General features: G+C 41.4%; 1 protein-coding gene across 1 annotated transcript in view; it reads right to left on the reverse strand.

Annotated features, from left to right (window-relative positions):
• Positions 1 to 616: 616 nt before the first annotated feature.
• The window catches only part of FRAS1 (Fraser extracellular matrix complex subunit 1), a 429,797-nt gene continuing 403,368 nt past the window's right edge, over positions 617 to 27,045 (reverse strand). The window contains exons 67-74 of the mRNA XM_019466685.2: positions 24,901 to 25,051; positions 23,166 to 23,273; positions 22,024 to 22,183; positions 18,094 to 18,210; positions 10,148 to 10,314; positions 7,078 to 7,283; positions 5,557 to 5,703; positions 617 to 4,194 (exon numbers count right to left, since the gene is read on the reverse strand). Coding sequence (XP_019322230.2) covers positions 3,601 to 4,194; positions 5,557 to 5,703; positions 7,078 to 7,283; positions 10,148 to 10,314; positions 18,094 to 18,210; positions 22,024 to 22,183; positions 23,166 to 23,273; positions 24,901 to 25,051 — 1,650 coding nt within the window. The 3' untranslated portion in view covers positions 617 to 3,600. The remainder of the gene's footprint in view (positions 4,195 to 5,556; positions 5,704 to 7,077; positions 7,284 to 10,147; positions 10,315 to 18,093; positions 18,211 to 22,023; positions 22,184 to 23,165; positions 23,274 to 24,900; positions 25,052 to 27,045) is intronic.

Genomic DNA, 27,045 nt, shown 5'->3' on the forward strand with positions numbered 1-27,045 from the left:
TCTCTCAAGTCTTGCTGAGTTTGCAAATGTGCCTGAAAAAGTGCCAGTGAGGTCCTGTTGGTCATCGTCATTGGCAGTATTTTTGGTTTTTTACATAAAGCATCTTCCCAGAGGGGACAGGCACACAAATGCACAGGCTTGTAGGAAGCCCAGACTGTCTGGGCTCCCTTGGTTTCTGACTCTGCCATTTTCCCTTCCCATGCCGATCAATTTATTTGAGCCTTGGTCATCTCCAGGGTGAGTTAGGGACACTTAACAAATTTGGGGGCGTGCATAAAAGGACACAGCCACTTTCACACTCTATCAAGTATCCTAAGAGGGTTTGAGGGTAATAAGTTCTGTGTAAATAATCATCTTATTGTCTAGCACTTGGAGAGTTTAATTATTCCTTTTGGTACTGAGGTTTCAACTGATGGCACAAGATGAGCTATGATGATCTGGACTGTGTAGTTTATTCTTCATCTTGCTCTTAGCATGGTTAATATGTGTCTCAGATTCAACCCCTTCAGGCAGGTGTTCTCCAGAAAACTTTGCCTCAAACTTTGGGATGATTTTGCCATCTCAAAAGCGATGTCTTATGCTAATGAGATGAATAATCTAAAAAGACCATGGCAAAAACAATGCAACCAGACTGTCATTTATTAATACAAATTTCTATAGTGGCATATGCTACTGGAGAAATCAGAAATTCATAACACACAAGTTGGTATTAGAAATACAAAAATCATTTGAGTCAAGAAATCAGGTTGACAGCACCACAAATGTTTCACTCAGTCTGAGCATGTGTGTCGTATCCAAGAATAATGAACAGCTACATGACACTGAGACTGAATATCATGTGACCATGCAAACACATTGCAACACCACTTCCACACCCAAGAATAGGAGTCCGCAGGAGGCTCCAGGACCTCCGGGGTCGATAAAAGGACAGAAAAAAGGTGCCGACTCTTCTTTCTTTCAGCCTTCACAGCCAGCATGAGAGAGCAAAGAGCCACCCCTGAGGGTTTTTTGTTCCTTCTCGCCTAAAGGCATGGTATAAAGGATTAGTAAAACACACACATTAGTGAGCGAGTAAGAGAAATCGAAAAGAGGGCTTGGACGGAAATATAATCCCACATCAGTCACCAAATTATCTGATTCCTATTGTGAAATATAAAACATAAACAAAAGGAAAAGCTGTATCAAAGGAGGAAATCCCAGCTTCACATCTCTTAACACTTTCTATTTAATAAGTGTACATCCACTAGAGAAGTATCAGCATTTGGAAAAAGGGGCTGTAGTGGGGGAAAGTGCAGGAAGAAAGGGAGGCAGGAATGGTCCAAGGCTTTCCTCTCACACAGGGAGTTCACCATCACAAGGTCCTCACAGGATGTTGTCCTGATCACTCCAGACCACAAACATGGAGGCTCAGAGCACTTGGAGGTCTCAGTCCCCATTTTTTCCCACGTTAGCTTCGCACTGCCACACGTCTGCATTCTTCCCATGCGTGTGTCCTACTTAGCAATAGTGGAAGGGATGTGTAAGAAGAATATTTGAGCAAATGAAACGGTGCTGCTTTCATGTGTAAGCATTCTGGCAACTAGGAACGATAAATAACAGGCCAAGTCAAAAGTTGTTCCACAAACGGTAGGCTTCCTGTCCTTGCAGAATTAGCATTCACCGTCTAGGTTGCTCTGGAGACGATTCCACCCTGGCTGATGAGCCCTCCAGCCATGAGACGCCAACTCTGGATGTTCACGAGGCTGATACAGAAGTTCTGCCCCAAACTGCCCAAGCTGGTCTCAACTAGCACGTGACCAGTCAGGAGGTTTAGGCTCTGGGCTCACCTCAATCCATCCTCTCCTGAAAACTTCACTCACCTCAGAAAGCTAAGTCAGACTTTCCTCTAAAAGCCTGCTCTGCTCTGGAGGCTGATTCAGTTTCATCTTCCGCTAATACATTATGATTTTTCTATTCAATCTTCCTTAAGACCACTGCTAGATTCATGCCTATGTCAAGTGGTGCTTCTTTGTCACAATGAGATTACTTTACAATCACAAAGATTTACTTTTCCAAGCAGAAAAGACAGTTTTGGGTTTTTTTTTTTCTATACCTTCCCTTGTGAAATTGCCACCATCATCTCTCACCCTCCTTCCCGAATTTATTCCTCTACCATTCACCCATGACACCATTCATTTGTTTAGCAACAGATATTTCTGGAGTGCTTGTTTTGTGCAAGGCACTGCTGAAGAACCAAAGGCACAGGTTACAAGGTCCTTTACTCAAGAGCTTGGAGTCTGGTAGAGATGCTTAAAACCTTTCATGGCTTGGTCTTTCTACCTTTTAGAACCAAAGCGTTTGCAGTTTGGAATGTCCTCAAAGGGCTTGGGTCATTCTAATACAAATATTACGCAACATGAATGCTCTATTATTTGCTCAGTGATTATGGTGTGCCATGCATCAGGAAGAGAACATGTCTTTTCCTCCTCAGTAATGAAACTGTGCCTTCATTTCAAAACAACATGACATGCATGCTTATGTTTTTGCCAGTAAGGCAAAAACGAACAAGAAACACAAAAGCAAGCCATGTGCACACTTCATACAAAGTCATTAAGCTGCTATTTGAACACTAAATCATTTTAAAGCCATGTGTTTATGGCTTTGTCATGTGCTGATATGGTAAAATAAATGCCTGAGCTACCAAAAGGAACCCCTTGTTTTTTATCTTGTTTTGCAGCGTTCTTTGTCAGGCAGGATGTCTTCACATGTCCTTGGTGCAGTGTAAACCAGGTGGGCACAGGGATGCACCCCTGGGCCTCGGTACAGTCCATCACTAATATGTTTCAGGTGTTTGTCAGTCTCCCTCTTCCCCCAGGGTTTCAGTCTGCCCTTCTGGGGGGTTCTGCTGTGCCAGATATCTAACAGGTTGGGGGGAGGGTGGGGAAGGGGAAGTCCTGAGGTTTCTCCCCGCAAGTTGCGGAAAAGAGCTCTCGTCTAGAGAACCTTGCAACCCCCAGATGAAAAGGCTCTGAACTTGCAAAGGACAGTTAGAGGCCATGGAGTGCAAGCTGTCAAGCAGATGCAATGAGCAAATATATAGGTTGTGCTGATTAGCAGAATTTTGAATGGAATCTGAGTGTCAGCAATCCAAACTCTGCTGTCCACAGGCCCAGGAAAAGCCCAAGTAGAAGAAAGCTGGAGGTGGGGGAGGAAACCAATGGCCCTGAACATCCTGCTCCCTGCCCCTCTGGAGATCTGCCACCATACATTTCCCACTCTGCTGAATTCCATCAGCTAGGTGAATAGTCTACACCCTGCCCCATATGGAGATACTTGCTTTCTAAGACCAGCCTTACGGAAGAAGCAGTCTGTAGCCGCTGACACTATTAAAGGGATCCACCAAAAGAAGGCTGCTCCAAAACTCTGGGGTCTCGTGGTTCTTTGTTTAATGAGGTAGCTCAGTTGTGAGTTGATGCATGTGATGTATGCCTCCCGCCACTCAAAGCTATAGTTTTCCCTTTTTAATCTGCAAGATTATAAAAATACCAGTATTTCCCCTCCCCCCTCCCCCATTTTATAAAAATGATTTTAGAAAAAAAAAATACACATTGGTCTCCCCCATTACACTTCTGTTCCATCTTGCAAATTGTTGTGAACTCTGACTTCCAGATTCAATTTTTTTACTTTAGCACCTTTGAGTGCATAAGCCCCCTCAGTTTCACTCAGTAGGTTGACATTCCGCACGGTGCAGTAGTGTCTGTTCACATTCTTCTCCACCCTGTCTGAGCTCCTCTTAGACACATCCACTTTGGTGTTCAGAGGGTATTCCTCCAAAATGTCCTCTGTGGGCAGTTTCTTTCTCTGCTTCTGGCATTTCCTGGTGATGAAACAAGCCACTAGAAACACCAGAAGTAGAAGCATGATAGCGGCCAGGGCACTGCCAATAGATGCCCCAGTTTGGGAAAGAGAAGCAGCTATAATCGGCTCATGCATCTCAAGATTCAGGGACTTCATGTTGGTGCCATTCTTGACTTGATCCCCTTCATTGTCATAGATGAGGGAATCGTCAAGGGTCAGACGGCCACTAGGGTCCACCAGGTCCCTCCGGTTGCGCCTCAGAGGGGCTGTGAGAGAGCGCTGGACCCGGGGTCCTGCCATAGTATCAGGGCCAATGATGTAGATCACCTGGAGATACCACTGGTGTCCTGCTTCCACCTGCAGGAGGAGGGAAACAGAGACACAAACTGAACATGTCACTGCTGCCCACAGACCACTTCTTCACAAAGAAAATGGAAAGGGGCGCCTGGGTGGCTCAGCCCCTTAAACATCCAACTTTGGGTTTCGGCTCAAGTCATGATCTCATGGTTTGTGAGTTTGAGCCCCTCAATGGGGTTTGCACTGATGGTGCAGAGCCTGCTTGGGATTCTGTCTCTCTCTGCCCCTCCCCAACTCATGTGTGCTCTCTCTCCCAATAAATAAATAAACAAACAAATAAATAAACAAAATTAAAAAAAATAAAGGATATGGAAAGACAATTGCTGTCACAAGCCTTGATAAATGGTTTCAAGAAAAGCATTAGCAATGATTGGTGTCTACTAATCAAGAATTGAGCCACATATTACAGGTTCCATTTTGTTTCCAATTTAGGGTGATCGTGGGCCAGCTATTCACATTCCCTTCTGTTTCCCTGTGTATGGAACAGCCCTAGGCATTTATTTTCTATGGCCTTTTTAGCTAAATACTTAGGATTTGCTAGTCTTTACTGATTGCAGTGAAGTAATAGTATTAAGAGCCATATTCATTCCCAGTGAACTTCAATAGCTTGTTATGCTAACTTATTATTTATTGATGAACTTTAATTAAGATAGAGTCGTTCAACAAATATCTGCTAAACACCTACTCTGTGCAAAATATGCAGATACATGACAAAAATTTCCTAAATCTGAACACTTCCTGGATCATCCCCTGAATGGTTAAACCACCGTGTATTTTACTGCCATATCATGGGCTGCCACTGAAAGCCTCCATGGTTTTGAACTAACTTCTAAAGAGTGGCAATAGTTCTGAAATCCAAGGTCATAGATTACTACTATTTAGAGATAGGAAAAAGTGGAATTTTATCTTGTGAAGTTCATGTTTATTACTGGGATTGAGAGTATTTTTGCTTATCAAATACTAGTACTTCTTGCCATTCTAAATTGCTGTACTGTATGTATAATTTTGTTAAACACTTTCCACATGCCTGTGAAGATCAGCTGGTGTGGCATACAGCCAAAAAGGCGATAGAAAAGAATTTAGGAAAAACTGGAGTACCATATGCACCCCTGACGCATACACTGACAAGTGACAACATGCAAATTAAAGGATTTGATTATTGCTGCGGTCTATTGGGATAGGTGGTGAAAATAGGTCTATTGGGATAGGTTTGGGGTGAATGATAAGCTTAACACCAATAAAAAAGACCCACCAGCAAGAACACTATAAAGAGACTAACAGTCCAGAGATAATAGCATCTTCCTTTTCACAACTTTTACAGTGGCCTTGGTCCTATACTTCTACGTTTCTCAGCACACTCACCTTATAGAGTGCATCCACTTTCAGAGTAAATCCATCCACACCGGGCATGCTACTGACCACATGGAAATCAGGCAACTCGGAAGCAAAGTGGGCCTCAAAGGGCACATCATGGAAGTACTTATCAGTGACCTCGGGCTGATTGCGGTCCTAGAATTTCAGAAAAAAGAAACGCAAGGTTTAAAAAGATAAAAAGATAGAATCACTGAACTGGCAGGTGGCAGTCACTGGGAGGAGAAAAGTACTCTCCACTCCTGCCTTGGGTTGGGTCAGGAGGGCATGTGCTACAGAAGCCCTTTCCTTAAGTCAACCACTGCCCTCTTCAAGGAAGGACACTTGGTGGCTACTCAGATCTCAAAGCTCAAAGAGTGGGATAATCTAAACAAATAATTCTTAAACCATTTGGTCTCAGGACCCCTCACACACTTAAAACTCAAGGATGCCAATGGGTACCTGAGCAACTCAGTTGGGTGAGTGTCTGACTCTTGATTTTGGCTCAGGTCATGATCTTGTGTTTCATGAGTTCGAGTCCTGCAACAGGTTCTGTACTGGTGGCAAGGAGCCTGCTTGGAATTCTCTCTCTCTCCTCTTTCTTGGCTCTTCTCCCACTTACGTACTCTTGCTCTCTCCCTCTCGCTCTCTCCCCCTTTCTCAAAAATAGATAAATAAACTTAAAACAAACAAACAAACCAAGGACACTAAAGTCTTTTGTTCACATGGTTTGTATCTATCGATGTTTACTCTATTAAAATTAACACTGAAAAATTAGAAAATACTTACTAATTAATTTTAAAGTGGCAATGAAAAACCCATTGCATGTTAACATAAATAACATTTTTTTAGGGAAAATACCTATAGTCACCACCATCTCCTCAAAAGAGACCTGGCATTGTTTTACATTTTTGCAAATCTCTGGAAAAGAACTCGATTCTCAAAACTTCTTCTATATTGAATCAGATGTAATATGTTATTTTGGCTGAAGTATATGAAGAAAATTTGGCCTCACACAGATATGTAGTTGGAAAAGGGAGGAATATTTTCATAGCTTTTTCAGATAATTGTGGATATTCTGTTTTGATAGTAAATCAAACTCGGTAATTAGTATTTTTAAAAGATTAGTTATAATGTGGAATTTGAAACCATATCAATAAACCTTCCATACTCTCTATATTCATGAGGGAATTAGTGTGAAGAAAAGCAGCCATCATCATATTATGAAAGTAGTTTTGACCTTGTGGATTCCCTGAAAGAGAATCAGGGATATTCAGAAGTCTCTGGTCTGTACTTTGAGAAACACTGGCCTTGACTTTCCTTTTCTTGTGACATTAATAACAGCCTGTCTTGTTACCCACCATAACCATCACATTTGGTAATATGTACTAGCATTTAGCTGATCAGAGAGAAACAACAATAATATGTATAGAGAGAATACCATCGAGAGTGGGGTTCTATCTGCTTAGGCAGAATTCATAGCTGAGGAAATCAACTTGAGTGTCAGCTGTTGAACACAAATAGTTAGCATACCAGCAGCAGAAATCTGTGTTTTAGGTGTTTGTTGGGCTGAATGCATCCATACTGCGGCCCCTCATTATAGATTGTCCCCGTGGGATCGAAGAAAGGCACATAGCCATCCTTGCCGGTACAAAGATAGACTTTTTCCAGCTGGAGTTTGTAAGCAGAATTAAGGTTTTGTTCTGGATTCCAAAGTACTCGGCCATAAAGGATTTGCCCTGGAAAGATTTGAGAGACATTAATTAGGTCAGACTTTAAGAGTAAAGAGAAAGAAATGCCAAGGGTAGAAAGGATTTAACACACTCCCTCAGAGTCAAAAGTACATCTCTATGAAGAGCTCTATGTTTCCAAGTGCCCCTGAAATATTCATTCATTTACAGCTTCTTTCATTCAACAAACATTAAGTAAGCATGTAAAGTGTATCAAGGACTGTTAGGCACAGGGGAAACAAAGGTGAATGAGATACAGGTGAGAGGACAGAAATAAACCCTAACCAATTGCTAAAAGTAGCTAACATTTATCACACTCACACGATTTGCTAGGTCTTGTACTAAGTTCTTCCCATATGAGAACTCACGTAGTGCTCACAACTTTAGAGATGAGAAAGTTGCAGCACTGAGTGGTTAAGGGACTTGCTGAAGGTCACAAAGCTAGTAAGTGGTGATGGTAGGATTCAAAGTGAAGGTATTTTGGTTCTAAAACCCACATTATTAGCCACCACAATACTGTACTGTTATGAACCACAATAAAGGAAGGAACATAATGTTACGTAAGCATATAGCCGAGCACAGAAATCTGCCTGGGGAGAGGTGTAGAAAGATTTAAAGAGGAAACAAACATGAGTATCCTAAAACATGAGTAGGCATTTGCCAGACAGCACATTTGAAGTAGGAGACTGGGGAGAGCGTTTGAGGCAAAAGAAAGTCCGTGCACAAAATACTGAATGCTGGAAGGGCATGAGTCCCAGTAAAGTTCCTGTCTCCTTAGTGCCTGCTATGGCACCACATTCTTTATCTATACTATCTTATTTATTCCTCCCAAGAGCCCAAGAAATAGGTCCAGTTATTATCCACATTTTAAATACTGTGTCCAAGATTTTGTATCTGTGACAAGGGGGCGGGGGGGAGATAAGAAATTGAGCACAAATCAGTCTGACTCCAAATGCTTGTCCAGAGCATTTGCTATGTGGCACTGAGTAGGTCAGTGTGACTAGAGAGGAGGCTGTTCACAGGCTCTAGCAGGAGACACTCCTGGGATGATAGGCTAAGGATGCTGGGGAGGCTGGACTTTGGTGTGTAAGAAATAGGGAACACTGAAAGATTTTAAGCATGGGTGTAATATCAACACACTGGGGCTTCAGAAACATGGAGAATGGAGGAAAGACAAAGGGCCTAGAGTCACAGAGATTGGGAAGGGGGCTCTGTGAGAGATAGGTATCTATAATATAGCTGTGAATCAAGGGGATAAACTCAAGAAATGTCTTGGAGTCAGATTCCACTGATCTTAATGATAGACAGGAGGACAATCCTGAGGTTTTGGCCCTGGGCACCTGGAGTATGATGCAATCACTGTGGCAGTGGATGTGGCAGGAATATGTCTGGAGGAAGATAAGTCCAGTTCTAGACACTTCCAGGCATCTGAAAGACATTCATTTGAAGCACTTTGGTAGTTCCAGAGCCCCATGTGGAAATGTGGAAATGAAGTTCAGGAGAGATCAGGGATAAGGTCAACTCTTAAGGAATGGCTGTGAAGTAGTAGATAGGAAGTTCAGAGCAAAGCGATGGGCCCAGCCATAGGGATGGTCAGAGGTAGCACTGGAATGATGCCAGAAGGAACCAAGCATGGGATGTGGGGACAGCAACATGGATATGGCAGAGGATGAAGACCCAGAGCGGGAGAGTGAGAAGTGGTCAGAGAAGCAAGATGATGTCAGGTGAGGGTGGTGCAAAGGAAACCCAACAGGGAAAAGTGTGAAAACCCACTAATTTGGTGTCATTGACAAAAGAGATGTCTGAGCTGTGGTAGGACAAACCCAGCTTGCAACAGATGGACAGAGAAGAAGGGCCATAGAGACAGTGAGTGTTCACTCTTTGAAGAAGTTTCTCAGAGAAAAGAAAAGGAGAAAACAGCCTTAACTTTGAAGGGGAGTTAGGGTTGAGGGATGCTTTTTTCTCTCTTACAGGCAGAACTTGAGCGTGTTTATAGGGTGAGAGAAAAAACTCAGATATGAGGAGAAGATTAAAAGTAAGAAAAAGGCAGAAGGGGTAATTGAGAGAAGAAAGGCAGATAATTGACTAATTCTTTTATTCAATCAATCAATGTTTATTGAGCACCTAGGCACTGATGGTATGGTGTGCACATTTGATATTTGATCACAACCTCTATTATCATGGAACTCAAAGTCTAGTGGAAGAAATAGGCAACAAATAAGTAAAGAAATATGTGATATGTACTATAGAATATTAAAAATTGTGAGAAGTACTATCAAAAATGAATAATGTTCCGTGAAAGTGAAAACTATGGAAGCCTACGCTCAGTTGTCAGGTGTGGTCAGGGAAGGCCTCTTTGAGGAGGTTCATATTTAAGTAGAGAAGAGAAGAAGGAGCCAAACTTTTGAAACATCAAGAAAACCACATTTGAGGTGAGGAGGGAGCACAGGAATCATTTCCAGTAGAGAAAGCATCATGGAGAGGACGTAGACATTTACACCTTGAGGCTGGTACGTAGTAGGGGTCATGCTATGTACTTTCTCTGAGTAATTGAGAGATAGAGAGACTTACCCAAAGTCAAGACAGTGTGTTAGAATCAGGCTGGGAATTCCAGTCTTCTTACCACTCAGACCAGTGTTTTCCACAATTCTACCACCCTGCCAATCATTATAGCACCACATATGTAATCTTATTTTGAAACAACATGAAAGAAGGATGTGGGTCTGTTCCTTGGTTAAACCTTGGCTGCCCTAAAACCAAGCCCGAGGGAATCTTCACGGGAGAGTTGCCTGGAAGCTAATGAGCAGAGACCTGTCCTAAAGCATCTGAAGTCTGATCAGAGTCTCTTTTTGTAGGTGAAGGAAACAACTTACCTTTTGAGAAGGCCCCTTTATAATCCATTTCTGCCAGTGACATATCAGATGTATTGGGATCCATTAGGAATACCTTCTCATTATTGCAGAGCTGAAATTCAGTATTGAGCGAGTACACAACTGGTACAGGGCGGTTGGTCTGCTGGAATGCAATGGGGATCAGGAATCTAAATGTGGGAGAAACAAGAGCTCCTTGAGAGCAGGGTCAACTTTGTAAACTTTGAGCTGCCCTCCCTTCCTACCCTTCTTAGGTTTGTGAACAGAGCTTTGTTGCAGGTGCTAAACAATCACTGAATAAAGAGATGTGTGTCGGACAGGAACTTTATTAGTTTGGGTCATTATGAGGTTAATCTGCTCTTTTGAGCAGAAATAATCTAATTCATCTTTAGAACTCTTTTGTACTCTCTGCTTTACCTGGAGCTTTCATTCTGAAGGTCTCCAAGGTTGCTCTTTGATTGCTAAAGGACTCCTGCCATGGTGCTCTGCTTAGACTTCTCTGTCCCAGATCTTCAAACTCTGAGACTTTGACTTTTTCAATTAGATCCAAACTTATTTATCCTTTGTCCCACTCTTTAAGACATTTCTAGACAATACTCTCTTGCCTCACTCCTTACTTTAACCTCCCTGGCCTTCTTTCTTGGTCTTTTAAATCTGCTCTTTTCTTCTCAGCCTTTGGCAGGTAAGGGCTCCTCCAGCCAGACTGGCTTTCTTTAGGTCTCTTGATGTGTTCTCTACTCCAAATTTCCACTGCCTCGGGACTCACTGTTCAACAAATATTCACTGTGCTTTTATTATAAGATAGACATTTTTCTAGTAATGGGAATCCATCTGTGAACAAGGTAGAAAAATATATGCCCTCGGGGACATTACATTCCAATAGGAAGACAGTTAATAAAGTAAGTTCAAAAACATATAGTACATTAGAAGGAAGCAGGTGATGAAGAGAAACACTAGGCAGAGAAAAGGAATGCTAGGAAGAAGTTCAGCTGGAACTTTTAAATGTGGAGGTCATGGAAAGCCTCAGTGAGCGGAAAACTAGGAGGTTAGAGGTACCCTTACCTGAGATGGGAAAACTGTGGGAGGACTAGATTTGGTGGAGAAAGATAAGGGATTCAGCAACAGGCATGTTCAACTTGGGAGGCCTGTAAGAGAGCCAGGTGGAGATGCTGAGTAGTCAATCTGATGCACAAGTCTGGATTTGAGAGGTAAGCCCTGGGCTGAAGGTGCTCCTTTGCATTTAAAACCTTAAGAATGAATGATGAATGAAACCACCACATGAAAACCGAGAAGGGGAGTATAGTGATTCCTCAGAAAGTTAAAGATAGAACTACCCTATGACTCAGCAACTGCACTATGAGGTATTTAGCCAAAGGATACAAAACTACTGATTTCAAGGGGCACATGCACCCCAATGTATTTAGCAGCACTATCAACAATAGCCAAATTATAGAAAAAGCCCAAATGTCCGATTGATCAATGGATAAAGAAGATGAATATGCACGATGGAATATTACACAGCCATCAAAAGAATGAAATTTTGCCATTTGCAGCAATGTGGATGGAGCTAGAGAGTATTATGCTAAGCAAAATAAGCCAGAGAACATACGATTTCACTCATATGTGGAATTTAAGAAGAATAATAGATGAACATAGAGGAAGGGAAGGAAAAATAAGATAAAAACAGAGAGAGGCAAACTCTAAGAGACTCTTAACTATAGAAAACAAACTGAGGGTTGCTGAAGGGGAAATAGGTGGGGGATGGGCCAAATGGGTGAGGGTTATTAAGGAAGGCACTTGTGATAAGCACTCGGTTGTATGTAAGTGATGAATCACTGAACTCTACTCCTGAGACCAATACTACACTATATGTTAACTCACTTGAATTAAAATAAAATCTTGGAAAGAAAAAAAAAAAAAAAAGAAAACAGAAGAGACAGTTCAGACATGACACTTAGGGCACTCAAATTCAAAAACAATAGAAAAGAGAAGGAACCAGCAGAGCAGATGGTGAGGAAAAGCCAGTGGGGTAGAAGGAAAACCTACAGAGCACGACAGTCCAGCTGAGTGAAGAAAGCGTCTCAAGGAGGAGACTGAACAACTGTTAAATGTTGTGAAGCCATCACAAAAATCAAGATAAGACTTAACTCGTGGTCCTGGTAAAACACAGTCACTGGTGACCTTGATAAGATCAAGCTGGGTTAAGGTATGAGGGCAGAAGCCTCACTGCAGCAGGCTCCAGAGATAAGGAAGGTGACAAAGTGGAAGTTGTGAATCTAGGCAACTTTTAAGGGACAGCTTAACGTACAAGGAAGGAGAAAAATGGGTGGGGAGGGTGAAATGGAGTCAAGAAGGGACTTTTATTTTTTAGAGATGGGAAAAGTTATGTTTTCAATGCTCATTGGAATGATTCATAGAGAGAACTGCTCCTTTATAAGATCCTCTTTATAAAGTAGAGAGGATTTGGGTTCCAGTGCACAAGTGGAGCCGCTGGCTGTGAGCAGGAGCCAGGGCTGTTCCTGCATTCCGACAGGTGTGCGTGTGTAGATGCAGGAGGTCAGCAGATAGGACAGTAGGAGCTTGGGTGAGTTCTCTTCTGGTTTCTTCTGTTTCCTCCATGAAATAGGACACAAAATAATCAGCTGAGGGTGAGGACCGGGGAGATACAGCCATCTGAGTGGGCAGGAGAAGGAGTAAAGTAGTTGAGAAGAATGGGACAGTGAAGCCATTGGTTAGGGGACCGTTGTTTCCTGCTGGGAAGCCCTGAGGGTCCACCTGAGATTAGTGATAATGCATTTAAAGTTTCCTGATTTTGATCTTGCTGCACATTCTGCTGGAATACTCCTCCTCTGTCTGCCTTTCTTTGCCGAATCAACTCCTAGTTATCCTCCAGATCTCAACTCAAACACCCCGTCTCTAGGAAGCTCACGCTCTTTCTCCTCCCTTCCAGGCTTGGTCAGACCCCTTATCATTTGTTCTCATCACACTGTGCACTTTTCTTTCCAAGTACTTATCATGGTTTGATATTTTATTTAAATGTGACTTTAAATGTACATCTGATCAAAGTCCACCTCACCCATTACAGGTTCCACTAGCGTCGCAGCCCGTATCTATCTGCTCGTTGTCATATCTTCAATGAAAGCCAAGCTTCTGACACATACATTTGTTAAAGAATGATGCATGACTGATAATCTCAATGCTTTATGCTTCCAAGAGAGTCCATCTGACCATTCCTTACTTTTAATGGAAAGTGCTCCAGTGGGTAGATTTGAGAGGGTTGGGGTATAGGAGGAGCTTGGAGTGTGGAGGCAACCCACACAAGCCAGGACTGACCCTGCTTCAACAACTTTGATGTCACCTGACACCTAAGACATTCAATAAATATTGACTGATTAAATAGAACAAATGATGGATTTGAGATGATGAAGATGATGAGGATTTATAAGGTTAGAAGGTATTACAGACCTCACAAAAACAGGCATCACGTGAGACACAATTCTTTTGAATTAGGTCTGAATTCCCTGAGTTAGTCTTGATTATTTGTTATGTTATGGTTCTACTGCATCCGTATGGAGCCACAGAGGTGATCAAAAGCCAGGTCAGGCCCTATGGAAAGTCACCCTGGGAATAACGAGGACCCCACAAGTAACGATCTCCCTGATGCAAGGCAAAGATTTCAAACTCTGAAGACTTAGAATACTGACTCAACAACACTCTTCCCTCTACGTCCTCCCACACCCACACACACCAGCGGATGGAAATGGGTTGGTGCTTTCTTTGCTCCCTTTTGCCATTTTCAAACCTCTCTCCTCTTACAAAAAAAAAAAAAAAAAAAAAAAATCCAGGACCTACCCTGGAGAAACTCTTCTTACACATGTACACTCAGAGACAAATAGAGTATTCCTCCTAATAGAATATGGAATTGTAAGTCAAATAGAATGGTCAAATAAATTGTGGAATATTCCCACAATGAATACCTTAAGGCAGTGAAAACCACACTACAGCTACATGAATCAACACAAATGTTGATATACTTATGAATCAGGAAATGATTCACTGAGCAAAAAAGAAAAGTTGCAGAGAGAATTTGTGCAGTATGACATTTTTATATTGCTCAAAAAAACACATGCAAAACCATGCAGAAGTAAAAAGGAGGTAAACCATAAACCAAAACAAGGAATGATAAATACAAACATCAGTCTAGTGGTTATCTTGGCCAAAAGGTGGAAGAGAGAGCAAGTGGAAAGGGCACTAAGGGTATTTAAAAGGTACTGGTGGGGCACCTGGGGGGCTCAGTCAGTTGAGCATCCAACTATTAGTTTTGGCTCAGGCCATGATCTCATGTTTCGTGGCTTTGAGGCCCAAGTTGGGCTCCATGCTCGCAGCGTAGAACCTGCTTAAGATCCTCTGTCTCGCTTTCTGTCTGCCCCTCCCCCACTCATGCTCGCACTCTCTCTCTCTCTGTCTCTCTCTCTCAAAATAAATAAATAAACTTAAAAAAAAAATAAAAGGTACTGGTAATGTTCTATTTCTTTTTTTTCTTTACTCCAACTTTCACTGGTTATAAAATGGAAAGAACAGTGCCAATTTTCTGGGGGGCCACTGTAGTAAGAATTAACTCTTCAGAGCCTAGTACAGAGTCTCCCGCATAGTCTGCACTCCATACATGATCTTTCATATCACCGGTAGTTGTTAGTACTCATTTTATCATGAGTAGCACAGCCTAAGAGATACTCATTTATTGTAATTGCAATTCATATTAGGTAATATTCTGTTTCTTGAGGTATTTATATGTGTACTATATATGATCTTCTGACTATCTAAAATAATATTCCTGTTTGGGCACCTGGGCAGCTCAGTTGGTTAAGTGTCTGACTTCGACACAGGTCATGATTTCACGGTTCATGAGTTTGAGCCCCCCATCAGCCTTGCCGCTGTCAATGCAGAACCTGCTTCAGGTCCTCTGTCCCCCACCTCCTCTGTGCCCCTCCCCCACTTGTGCTCTTTCTCTCAAAAATAAATAAACATTAAATAAATGAATAAATAAATAAATAAGATAATATCCATAATTTAAAAATTTTAATACATGAATAGAAATCTCCAGTATATCTTACCGGATTATTTGCCCTCGTTATTCCTTATTTCAGCCAACCACTATTTTCCTGGTCACTTTCCCTCCCCCATTTAGCTGACTGTGGTGTTCCTACCATTAATCTTGATGATTTCAACATCCACATGGATGAATCATCTAATGCCTTAACCCCTCAGTTCCTTAATATCTTTACCTCAAAGAGCTTGTTCTCCCCCCCAACCACAGCCATCTATGCTTCATGGTCCTACTATGCACCACCTCCAAGAATCTCATTTTCCAGCACCTCACTCTCTAACTACCACCTCCTAACTTCCCAGCTCACCCCTGCTACTACTCCTGTTCATTCATTCTCCAGTCACATAGAACCTCCCTGACCACTTTTCCCAGCATACTGAGAAACTGGAACACTGACACACTCATGGTAGAGATGTACACACAATGTTACATATTACAAACACTTCAGAAAACAGTTTGGCAGTTTCTTAAAAAGTTAAGCAAGCAGGGGCACCTGGGTGGCTCAGTCGGTTAAGCCGCTGACTTTGGCTCAGGTCATGATCTCACAGTTGGTGGGTTCAAACCCCACATCAGGCTCTGTGCTGACATCTTGGAGCCTGGAGCCTGCTTCAGAATTTGTGTCTCCCTCGCTCTCTGCCCCTCCCCCACTTATGCTTTCTCTCTCAAAAATAAATAAACATTTTTTAAAAATTCCAAAAAAAAGTTAAGCATATATTCCCCATATGATCCAGCCATTCCATTCCTAAGTATTTACACAAGAAAACTGAAAGCATATGTCCATGTAAAGGTCTGTGTATATACATTCATAGCAGCTTTATTTATCATAGCCATCAACTGGAAACACCCCAAATGCCCACCAACTGATGAGCTGATAAACAAATTGTAGTATATCCACACCATGGACTACAATTCGGCAATTACAGGAACAAACTACTGATAATACACAACAGGAATGCATGAAAATAATCGCACTGGGTGAAAAAAGCCAGAGAAGAAGAATGCATACTGTATGATGCCATTTATATAAATTTCTAGAAAATGCAAACTAATCTGTAGTGACAGAAAGCAGATCAGTGGATGCCTGGACAAAGGGGTGGGCTGGGCTGGGGTGGGAGGGATGACCAAGGGGCATGAGGAAACTTCGAAGGAAATGGATATATTCACTATCTTAGTTCTGATGGTTTCATGGGTGTTGTAAAAATTTATCAGTTGGACGTACCATAAATATGCAGTTTATCTTATTGTCAATAATATGGCAATTTAACAATCACTCAACAGGCTCTCAGCACAGCCTGATCTGCTGCCATCTGTACAGACAGCACACTTTCCCACTCTCTAAGATGGCTGCCTCACTTCCTCCTCTCTTCTCAAACCTCAGTGTTCCTCACTTCCATCCCATGCTTGGTTTCTCATTTTATGGAGAAAATGGATTTAATCAGATTCTACTTTTTCATCCCTGCCCTCCCATTCTACCAATTTTCCCCTCGCCTATATCCACACACACCTGCATGCCTTCCTCTCTCTGTGAATAAACATTCTGTACTTTTAGCAAAGGTCAGCCCTTCCCCTCTCATCCCGGACCTATCCCCACCCTATTCAAGGGTTTGGCTCTGCAGATTTTCCCTTGTTCTGCTGCAACATTGAATTTCACCTAATAGACCAACTGGGTTACTTTCACCAGAATACAAATATCCTGAAATATTTTCTACTCTAAAACACAAATAAGACCTCCTTTGACTTTGTTTCTAGCTACTGTCCCTTTCTGCTGATGTCCTTTATAATAAAACACCTTAGACACAGTTTACCCCTGTTGTCTCTACTTTCTCGTCGCCATCTCTTAAGCCCACTCCAACCAGACTTTAACCCCTCACTCCACTGACCCTGCCCTGTGTTAAGATCATCAACGACTTCTGAATCACCAAATCCAATGCCCAATTCTCAGTTTCTTAATCTGCATGTCACATTCCAAGTTATCTTCTCTTTATGATAATGTCAGATCCTGTCTTCAGCATCATCTCTCAGAAATGTTTTCTCCTCACTTTGCTCTGCTCCTGGGAAAATGGCACTCGACTATCCACTGTCTGAGAGCAGAGGTTACTTTTAGTCCTCTGCTATAATCTCCAGGCTGGACCAGAGCCAAGCACATGATAAAAGCCGAGTTAATACTGGTTGAATGAATGAATACATGGCACAATGCAGACAGTCTCAGGTCTGAGGTGAGTACAGGCTGATGTATAGTTGATTCTTGTTATTTGTGGTAAGTATGTTCTATAAAGTCACAGTGAACGCTGAATTAGTGAATGCTGAATCACTGCTCTTAGGGGAAATAGAGGGTAGAGTCCCTGCAGCCTCTGGTCACAACATTTTGATTGACCGACCAATACCAAACACTGTTTTATGCATGTTTCTGCTTAGAATACCTTACTTAATATGCTGTTCATTTGTTAACGTGGAACTGACAAACCTATGCCCAGTGAAGCCTATCCGACTTTCCCCGAGGCACATCACAGCCTACCTGTACTTAGAAACACCACATAGCACTTCAGCACTACGCTTGGGAGCCATTATAAACCGTGAAATCACCAAGAAAAAGCACACAAATTTGAAAACCGTGGCACTATGTAGCCATGGAAAGGATACTTGTTTCTAGTACAAAAGCTGCAACAAGAAGGCCTTGCTTGACCTGAGCCGGGAATGTGCGTGTCCAGCGACTCAACAATTTGCCACTCTGCATGTCCATGAATGACCGCGAAGGCACCGCGAGAACAGACTTTGCAGATACAAATACATTTTAGCGAGGAGGTGGATTTACAAATAGTGAAGATCTCCTGCATTTCCCTACCTTTCTGGGGCATGTGCAGTGCAGGCCAAAGGCTTCTCCCCTGGATCAATCCATGGCTGTGTGGGCTGCACAGTGCATGGAATCAGGTGGATGGTGTACTCCCCCGAGTAGTCCTTCCTGGAAACACACAGAGCAGACTGTGGTTAGAGGGGACATTTTATCGATTATTTACTTACCCAGAAACACACTGACTTTTCAGATGGCATTTGTGCCTGGCATCCACAACCTTTACGAGCCTGCAAACACAATTTTCAGAAATCCATCATGGATTGTTTTAACCATCAGGGTATTATCCAGAGGTGTTAAATGGAGCTATTTTCCTTTATCCTATTCAAGTCCTTTTCCTGAGAAAAGCTGAGAAAGGTGTATTGTTTGTAAAAACCTAAAAGGCCCAGTGAAGATGAAACAGAACCGGCCACTTCCTTCAGATTTCCACGAAACTTGTTTGACAATTTCTGTTTGGCACTTCTAGTTAACGGACACCCTGTTCAACACATGCTCAACTGCTAAAGATGTTACTTATTAAGATGTGAACACGGCAGCTGCTGCTCTGACAGAAGTGGTGGCAAATGCCTCAGGGTTAAAGGACACCCTTCTCCAGAGAATGCCCCCGCCCCCGTTAACGCAGCACTGTTTCCAGGTTCCTCTCCCAAACTCTAGAGGCTCAGCCCTTTGTGGAGCTGAAGAAAAATCTCTCTTCCCACAGGAGACCGAGGGCTGCCATTTTCCCTATATGTGGTGGATCACAGAATTCTGAAGGTTATGACACCAAGACCATGGAGCGTTTGTACCCTCACCTACTTCATTTCCTTCACTTGTCATGGAGTAGCAGCCCCAGCCCTGGCAGGTTGTCTGGAAGACAGCCAGGCAGCCAGAGACTTCAGGAAGATTCTTCAAGGAGTCTTGGGAGGCTGCCATCCCCTGAATGAAGAGTGCAGGGCTAGGAGTGTTAATTCTAACTACTGTGAGCGATCTGTGACAGTTCTCGCGTTTGCTGTGTTTGTTTTTTGACCATTTCTTGTGTATTCATCTATTTATTCATAAACTGATAGCAAAGAAATAAATAAACAGAAGTTTTGTGACACATCCTGGGTCATTGTAGTGGAATGGCACAAGCTACAAACTGTGAGACAGTCTAAACCTGGCTTGGCATTGCCTCTGTATGACTGTATGACTTTTCACATGCCACACAAACTTACAGGGCTTGGTTTCTAAGCCCCTTCCTGTCTGACAGTCTATGTGTCTGCAGTTTTCCTACGTGATCCCTATCTTCCTCCAAGCTTAGACTTTATACACCATATTTGAATTACATGAAAATTGACATGTATAGTGTGAATAGTAACCCGTAACTAATAGAAATGCTTAGGCAGAACTGACCATGCCTGACCCTTGCTTTCAAACAGGACAGATCATGTTGCCCCTTTGCTCAAACCCTGCTGTGGCTCCCAATGCACTGGGGTAAAAGTCAAAATCCATGCACTGGTCTACAAGGCTCCACATGGTGGCCCTACCCCATCCCCTTACATTTTTGACCTTACTGCCTATCATCCTTCTCCTTGCTCACTCCAGTCCAGCCACACCAGCCTCCTTGCTATTCCCCAAGATGCTAGAAATGCTGTCAATTCAGGAACTCTAACAGGAACTTCTTTCCCTGATAATCTGCATAGCGAATTCCCTCATCTCCTTCATGTATTTGTTCAAGCGTACATTCTTGATGAGGGCTACTTTGAAGATCTTAATTAAAATTACAATGTCCCCTTCCCCATCCTGATTCCCCTTACCCTGCTCTAAATCTTTTATTTTTCCATAGCACTCCCCACCTTCTGACATGCTCTACTATACTTATTTATCGACCTTTTTATGTCTTTTTACTTTACTGTAAGTGCTGTGTGCAAGGATCTTTAAATTGTTCACTGATGTATCCAAGTGGCTAGAACCTTCTGCAAAACACAGCAAATGCTCAATAAATATTTGTTGAACAAATGAATGCAGGATTTCATGGCCTCCCAAACCCACAGTCCTACTTTTCCCATCCCTAAATATGATTTAGGTCTGTTTCCTCACCATCCCTGTGTATATACCAAACACAGCCCTAGATGCAGGTCTTTAATTCTAAAGTTCCTCTCCTCTCCTTTCAAAAAATTAGACATTACTCATATTGCAACATGGAGCACGAGCTGTGACCCTCCTCCAGGAAGATTTGTACAGCTCCCTAACCCTCCCTGAACCGCTATAGTCTCAGTGTTCCTTACCTCTTACAGTGCACATTGCGCAGAATGCTGGATGGTGTTCCATGCTTTGCCATTTATCCAAATATTTTTGTCTCCTTACCTCAAACTTAAACTCTTAAAGGATGTTTATTCAGGACCTACCATGTGGTAAAATCTGTAGCTCTGGGGATTCAAGATCAATCAGGTATGCCTTTACCCTTGGGGAGCTCACCAGCTAGTGGAAAATAGGATTCTACTTAGAGCATTTAATATAATGAACTGTGTTATGGTAGAAAATGGAACAAAGAGGGAATGGGAGGAGGATCTTCTAGCACTGGATGGAGAGTCGGCAAAGATGTCACAGAGGGGTCAGTATTTGAGAGTATTTGAGCTGGGGCTCAGAAGAGTTCAAGGTCTGCAAGAGGGAAAGAGTAGGAAGGGCAGAGGGAATTACAAGGGTATGGAGGTGTAGTTGGGTTGGTGGGTTCAGGGGTTGATGAGATATTTAATGTGGTTGGGAGGTTGGGTTTGAGATGAGGCAAAAGGGAGGGTGTGGGCTCTGAATAAAGAATTTGGACTTCATCCAGTAGGCAGTGGGGAGTTAGTAGAGGATTTAAAGAGGACAGTTTCCATGTCTATAAATTAGGACAAAGTGTGTGCATAATCTCATGAGCTTGGGGAAAGCACAGCCTTTGAAGATTATTATATATTGATTTCAAAGGAATCATTATTTAAAAAAATACCTGATAGAAGACCAAAATTTCACAATTAATGACATCTTTTTGAAAATGATTCTTAAGATAATCTGCCACTTCTTAACTATAAAGATGGAACAAGAATTTCATCTTGTTTATAGATCTTAATTTCATGATCTATAAAATACGGATAATAATATTCACGACAGACTCCCAGTTGCCTCATTATCTTTTTTATGGATAGTTTTTTATAATAGTTTTAATTATGTTTCTCCTATTCTTCCCCTTTACAAAAGATATTTTGCTGTATTTAACCAATTCCTATTCCACCTCTATCTTGGGTGTGGGAGAGAGATAAATCTTATTATTTATTTTATACAACACTGGACATAAGGGTGACATCTAGACCTGATAGTCAGAGATCCTGGATTTTGAACGGGTTGTGGTGACTTAAATTTCTTTATTACACTATGATTTTAATTTCCCAGCTTCCCTTGCAGGCAGATGTGTCATGTAATAAAATTCTAGCTATAGGATGTGAGTAGAAATTATATGCAGCCTTCTTGGTCTTGTCCTTGTAATAAGGGTAACCACTTCCTGGTTTATAGCAGAAGCTGATCTGACTTAATTTGTTTCTTTCTATTTTTGGAGGGTTATTTCTTAAAAAAAATTTTTAATGTTTGTTTATTTTTGAGAGAGAGAGAGAGGGACAGAGTGCAAGTGGGGAAGGGGCAGAGAGAGAGGGAGACACAGAATCTGAAGCAGGCTCCAGGCTCTGAGCTGTCAGCACAGAGCCCAATGAGGGGTTCAAATTCATAAACTGTGAGATCATGACCTGAGCTGAAGTCAGACACTTAACCAACTGAGCCACCCAGGTGGCCCATGTTGGAGGGTTATTTCTATTCCCTCCACCTTATAATAGAAATCCAACCTTTGGTGTGGGGGGAAGCCCTATTTCCCAAGCTCCTGAAAGAGACTGAGACCATTTTTAGATCTACCCTTGAACACCCCTATCCTGTATTCACCTGTTATAAGAGCTTGTGGCTCTCCAGAGTTGATATGGAGAATCAAAAGTCTGAGCACTCCATAGTAGCTGCAGGTCAAATTCAATTCCTCCTAGATGGTCTGGAGTCAGTATGAATGATTTCACATCAGGGAGGGTGTGATGCTCCATCACAAACTGTCCTATTTCAAGGGGAGACACACATACTTATTTGTGAGTTTTATAGTACTTGAGGTGAATCCTCTACTAAAGCCTTAGTACTGAATGAATATACTTTTATCAAACAATGACAGTTATACCTACCTTCTAACCCTTTAGAATGTATTTCACTCTGGCTGGACAGCATGGCATCTCACCCCAGTCTATCATCCTACCCATGATGGTCATTATGGTCATATATATTTATAAACAACACAAATGTACCTTGTAGAAATGGTGCCAAGTATATTCATAATAATAGGGGTCTTTATGGGACAATGTATGTCAAATAAACTTAGCTTTCAACTCCAAAATACATGTTTCTTAGAGGCAGAAAGGTCCTGGTAGTTTATAAATAGAAATATCAAATTCAGATTTTAAAAAACTACACTTAAAGCCACTCAAGTCCTTGGTGGAAGGAAACAATTTTAAACATCATAAAGGTTATTCAGCAGGATACTTCTACTCCTTCAAACTGTAGTCATCCATTGTCATGAATAAATAAAAGTAGAGAGACTTGTAGATTGAGAGACTGAAAAAATATAACAACTAGAATGTATGTGGATATTGATTGGATCCACTTTCCCTTTATATAAACAGATATAAAATAAATACAAAACAATATAAAAACAAATGGAAAAGACACTTGTAGGACAAGAAAGGAAATATGAATATAGACTAGCTATTATTGGATCAATCTTAAATATCTTGATGTAGTGATACTCTTGTGATGTGTAAGAGAATGTCTTTGTTCTCAGGAGAGGCTTCTAAAGTATCTAGAGTAACTTGACAAGAAGTCTGCAGCTTGTTTTCAAATGTGGTACATAAATATGGGTATGGGTGCATACACACATAGCAAAACGTTAACAATTGTTGACTTGGTTTTTCATTGTTCTATTCCTTTACCTTTTGTCTGTGTTTGTAATGTTTCTTAATAAAAAATTGGAAAAACTGGACTGATATTACCTCTGAATTTGGCATGGGTCTTGAATTCAATGACAAGACGGCCATCTTCTCGGATATAGATTCTTATTATCTGAAGCCTTGCAGAGAGCACACTGTCTGTCTGGATTCCTAGGCAGGCAATCATACATAAAACATCCAAGTTAGGGCATGGAGATCTCCCACATAGTATCCTATATGTGAGTTGTCCCAGAGACACCTCTAAGTAAGAGCTGCACAGTCATTTGAATGTAAGAAAAATGTACATATTCATAGCAACGTAGAATCTATTTAGACACATTTGCCAATTAAAACTGTATGACAGTTCATTCCACTGTTGTTGTTGTTGTTGTTGTTGTTGTTGTTGTTGTTGTTATAGTTCCATTCTCTTTGACATAGTCTCTTCATACCTGAAAATGCCACCTGGACCAGAGTCAGGGCCCCAGCCCATGGCTCAAAACAACCGGCCTTTAAACTTCTCTCAACTTGACAGCAGCATGCGGTTATAGTGCATCTGCTTCATACTGTTTGCTTTTCCTTATGGGGACACCTTTTATTTGTTTTAAGTTTATGTATTTATTTTGAGAGAGAGAGAAAGAGTGTGTGAGTAGGGAAGGTGCAGAGAGAGGGAGAGACAGAATCCCAAGCAGGCTCCGCGCTGTCAGCACAGAGCCAGATATGGGACTCAAACTCAGGAACCATGAGATCATGAGCTGAGCAGAGATCAAGAGTCAGTTGTTTAACCAACTGAGCCACCAAGGCGCTCTTACAAGGACACCTTTCATGACTCGACAGAACCATAAACCATGTCCTGGTGGCTACATTTAATATTAAATCCATGGAGGATTAAAGATTAGCATGTAGAAGGCCAACCATATATGGTATGACATGAGTGAACTGTGGCTTTAATAAGAGTAACTACAATCATGATGTCCAATGAGTCCAGTATGAATCAAAACAAAAGGACAACCAAAGGATGGGGAAAATAACATTTAAAAAGAACCCCAAATCTCAAGAAATGATCTGACCCAGAGTGTGAAAACTTCTTGAAGTTATTTTCCTATGAGAAATATAAGACAAATGATTTGAGTTGAAAGGACTGAACAGAAGAAAGGACTGTACTTTCCATTACTAGAGATGAAGTCCTATCTAAAGAAAACTCCTGTAGCTGGTTAGTATCTCTGTGCCAGGTCGAGTAAATCACCTGTAGAGATTTACAGGTGAGGGAGAACGGGAGCAGCAGAAGGGGAGATAATTTTGGGGTATCGTGTGATAGCAGCAGGAAAAGGTGTCTTGGGAGAGATAAGGGTTCGGTGTGAACTCTTAGCTGAGGGGCTGTGGCTCCTGAAAATAACCATGTCCATGAATGCTGATACTAGAGGGCCTGCAGGGATTAAAAACTCAATTCACACCCAGAGTAGAGGATGGCAGGTGACAGATGGGTCCTATACGGTCTGTTAGGGGTTTAGAGGTGTCCTTCTGGAGTATAACCATGTTCATTTGTTCCTAGTTACAAATGGTGTAATTCAAGGCATTTAAGGAGCAAAAGCGTCTTCGAATCAGATGCATTGAAATGGAAAAATATATCAAGAACAACCTGGCTCACTTTATTCATTTGGTCTAGAGTAGCAGCCCACTTGGACTGTATATAGGACAACGGGATGAAGAATGGAGCTCTTATTAAAAGGAACTACTCATTATTTTCTTTTAGTCTTACTTAAGCATAAGGCAGGAGTAGTTAAGATGTAAATGGGTATACCTGTTCTCCAGAGAACAGTGTCATAGAAGAAGGAAAACTCCATTTCAGTGTGGTGCTCCAAAGAAGCCCAGCCCCTGGGGGCTGTCACATAGATGTAGGACACATAGAGAGGCACGTGCACGGTCAGGAACGACTGAGCAGAGTCTCTCACCTGCCAAGCAAAAGGTGTGCACACGGAGGGTTATTTCTTCCCTGGGATGAAAAGGCATATGGTTACATTTCAGTTCAATTTTTACCTCACTCATTTAGTTACTTCTGCAGTCAGTAATTATAACCAAGTACCCACAACCGTGCTGGGCATGTAGGCACCAGACCAAGCTTCTTCCTCAGCAGTGGAAAAAGCCCAAATCACTGCCGTTATGGAACCTATAGTCTAGTAGACATACATAAATTTTAAAAATAAAGAAAGGGATAGGAAGTGTCCAGGATGCTTCTTTCTATAGGGTGATCCGGGAGGGCTTTTCTGAGGGGGTGACACTTGAACAAAAACATTTCTGAAGACTGAGAAGGAGATGTGCCTCCACTGTTCAGTTGCCTTGGACAAGATTTTAAAGGCACATAGTTATTCCCAACGATCAGTACATAGTCCCTCACTGACCACATTTTCCAGTGCCTATAGGAAAGCCTGAATCAGCCCTAACTGGGAAGATGCCCAAGTCTATTCACATCTCTGGCAACAGGAAATGAGGTCATGGGATTTGGATATCATATCTAGGAAACTTCCCAACACACAGTTCAGAGCTGTGTATGTTTGGGCAATTTCCCATCTCCTACAATACCTCACGGAAATACTTTTGAAAAGGCAACGCATCATACTTCCAAGAGAATATTTCTTCTAAGGGAATTCCTGTTACTGCTCTTAACTTGGCTCAAACATTTTTATTTAACTATGCAGTGAACAAAAACTGGATGGAAAGATAACAAAATATAAACGGAAGCTTTCATGGAGAAGCTAACTGCATGTACGTGTGTATGAATGGGAGAGTTGGTTTATTCACTTTATATTTTCCTCCATAAACACATATTTCTTTTATAACAAAAAAGCTTAGTTTGAAAAAATTTTATTTTTATCATTGGTGGAATCCTATAATCCCCTACGGAACTTAGATTTTTCTTTTGTTTTCAAGCACAATGTAAAGTGTTTCCATGGGCAATTTAGGAAAAGAGCCAAGTGTTTTATCAATGTTTGGGACACAAAAATTTTATTTTTATAGAATATTTTTTCATATTCAATGTTGTCAGGGATTTAAAATTTGATTACAAGTTTTTCAAAAGACTGCTAATTCCATAAAAAAAATATCTTTTGAAATGGCTTAATCTGTTTTCTTCAGGAAATTTCTAGACTTTATCTGGACCTCGCACCATATTCTGTCCTTTTAATATACAGGCTTTGCTAAAATTATTGATATTAGAACCTCAATAATTCTTTAGCTGATTGAAAAAATTAATTTTCCCTCTCTGTTTCTGTTTTCTATCCTTTATCCCTCATGACATTACTTACTAATCCTTAAAAAAAATCCAAACCTTGACAAATATTTACTATATACCTGCAATGTGCTAAGATTCTTTCCCCAGTTGAGATGATTGGTTACAATTTCAGATGAGATTCAGAGAAGTTACGACAAGAAAATATATGAACTAGGGCTTGGTTATAACTAGGGCTTGGTCTACATTCTTTCTACCATTCACCAGCTGTTTTAACTATTTTTAAAGAAACGGACTGCAATGAAGTACTTCTGTGCATATATTCTGTGTTGGTTCAAGAAGTGGGGCATATATAACAAGAAATCTTAGCCTTTGAGATTTTTAGGCATATTCTGAACAAAAATATACAAAAATATGATTAAAGTAAAAACACGGAGAACATAGAATACTAATTTTTGAGAGGTCAGGAGGAACCAATCACTTAGTTTTGCATTTCGAAGGTGAATATAGGTCATGTAACTGCAGAAACAGAGAACTTAAGAATGCTTTAATTTTCCACTCAGTAGAGGGCAGTAGTGTATATAAAATGAGAGCTAACCAAACAAAGATAGTGCAAAATAAACCAAATTTTAATCAAAGGCACGTCCTCAAAATGATTACTCTCAGTGCCTCCAGAAGTCCCTCTTTCAGTGTGGTTAAACCGATTTGAAATGAAGAACA

This window comes from Panthera pardus, unplaced genomic scaffold (assembly GCF_024362965.1).
Source record: "Panthera pardus isolate Hobbes unplaced genomic scaffold, ASM2436296v1 HiC_scaffold_13, whole genome shotgun sequence".
In the NCBI taxonomy this organism is placed as follows: domain Eukaryota; kingdom Metazoa; phylum Chordata; class Mammalia; order Carnivora; family Felidae; genus Panthera; species Panthera pardus.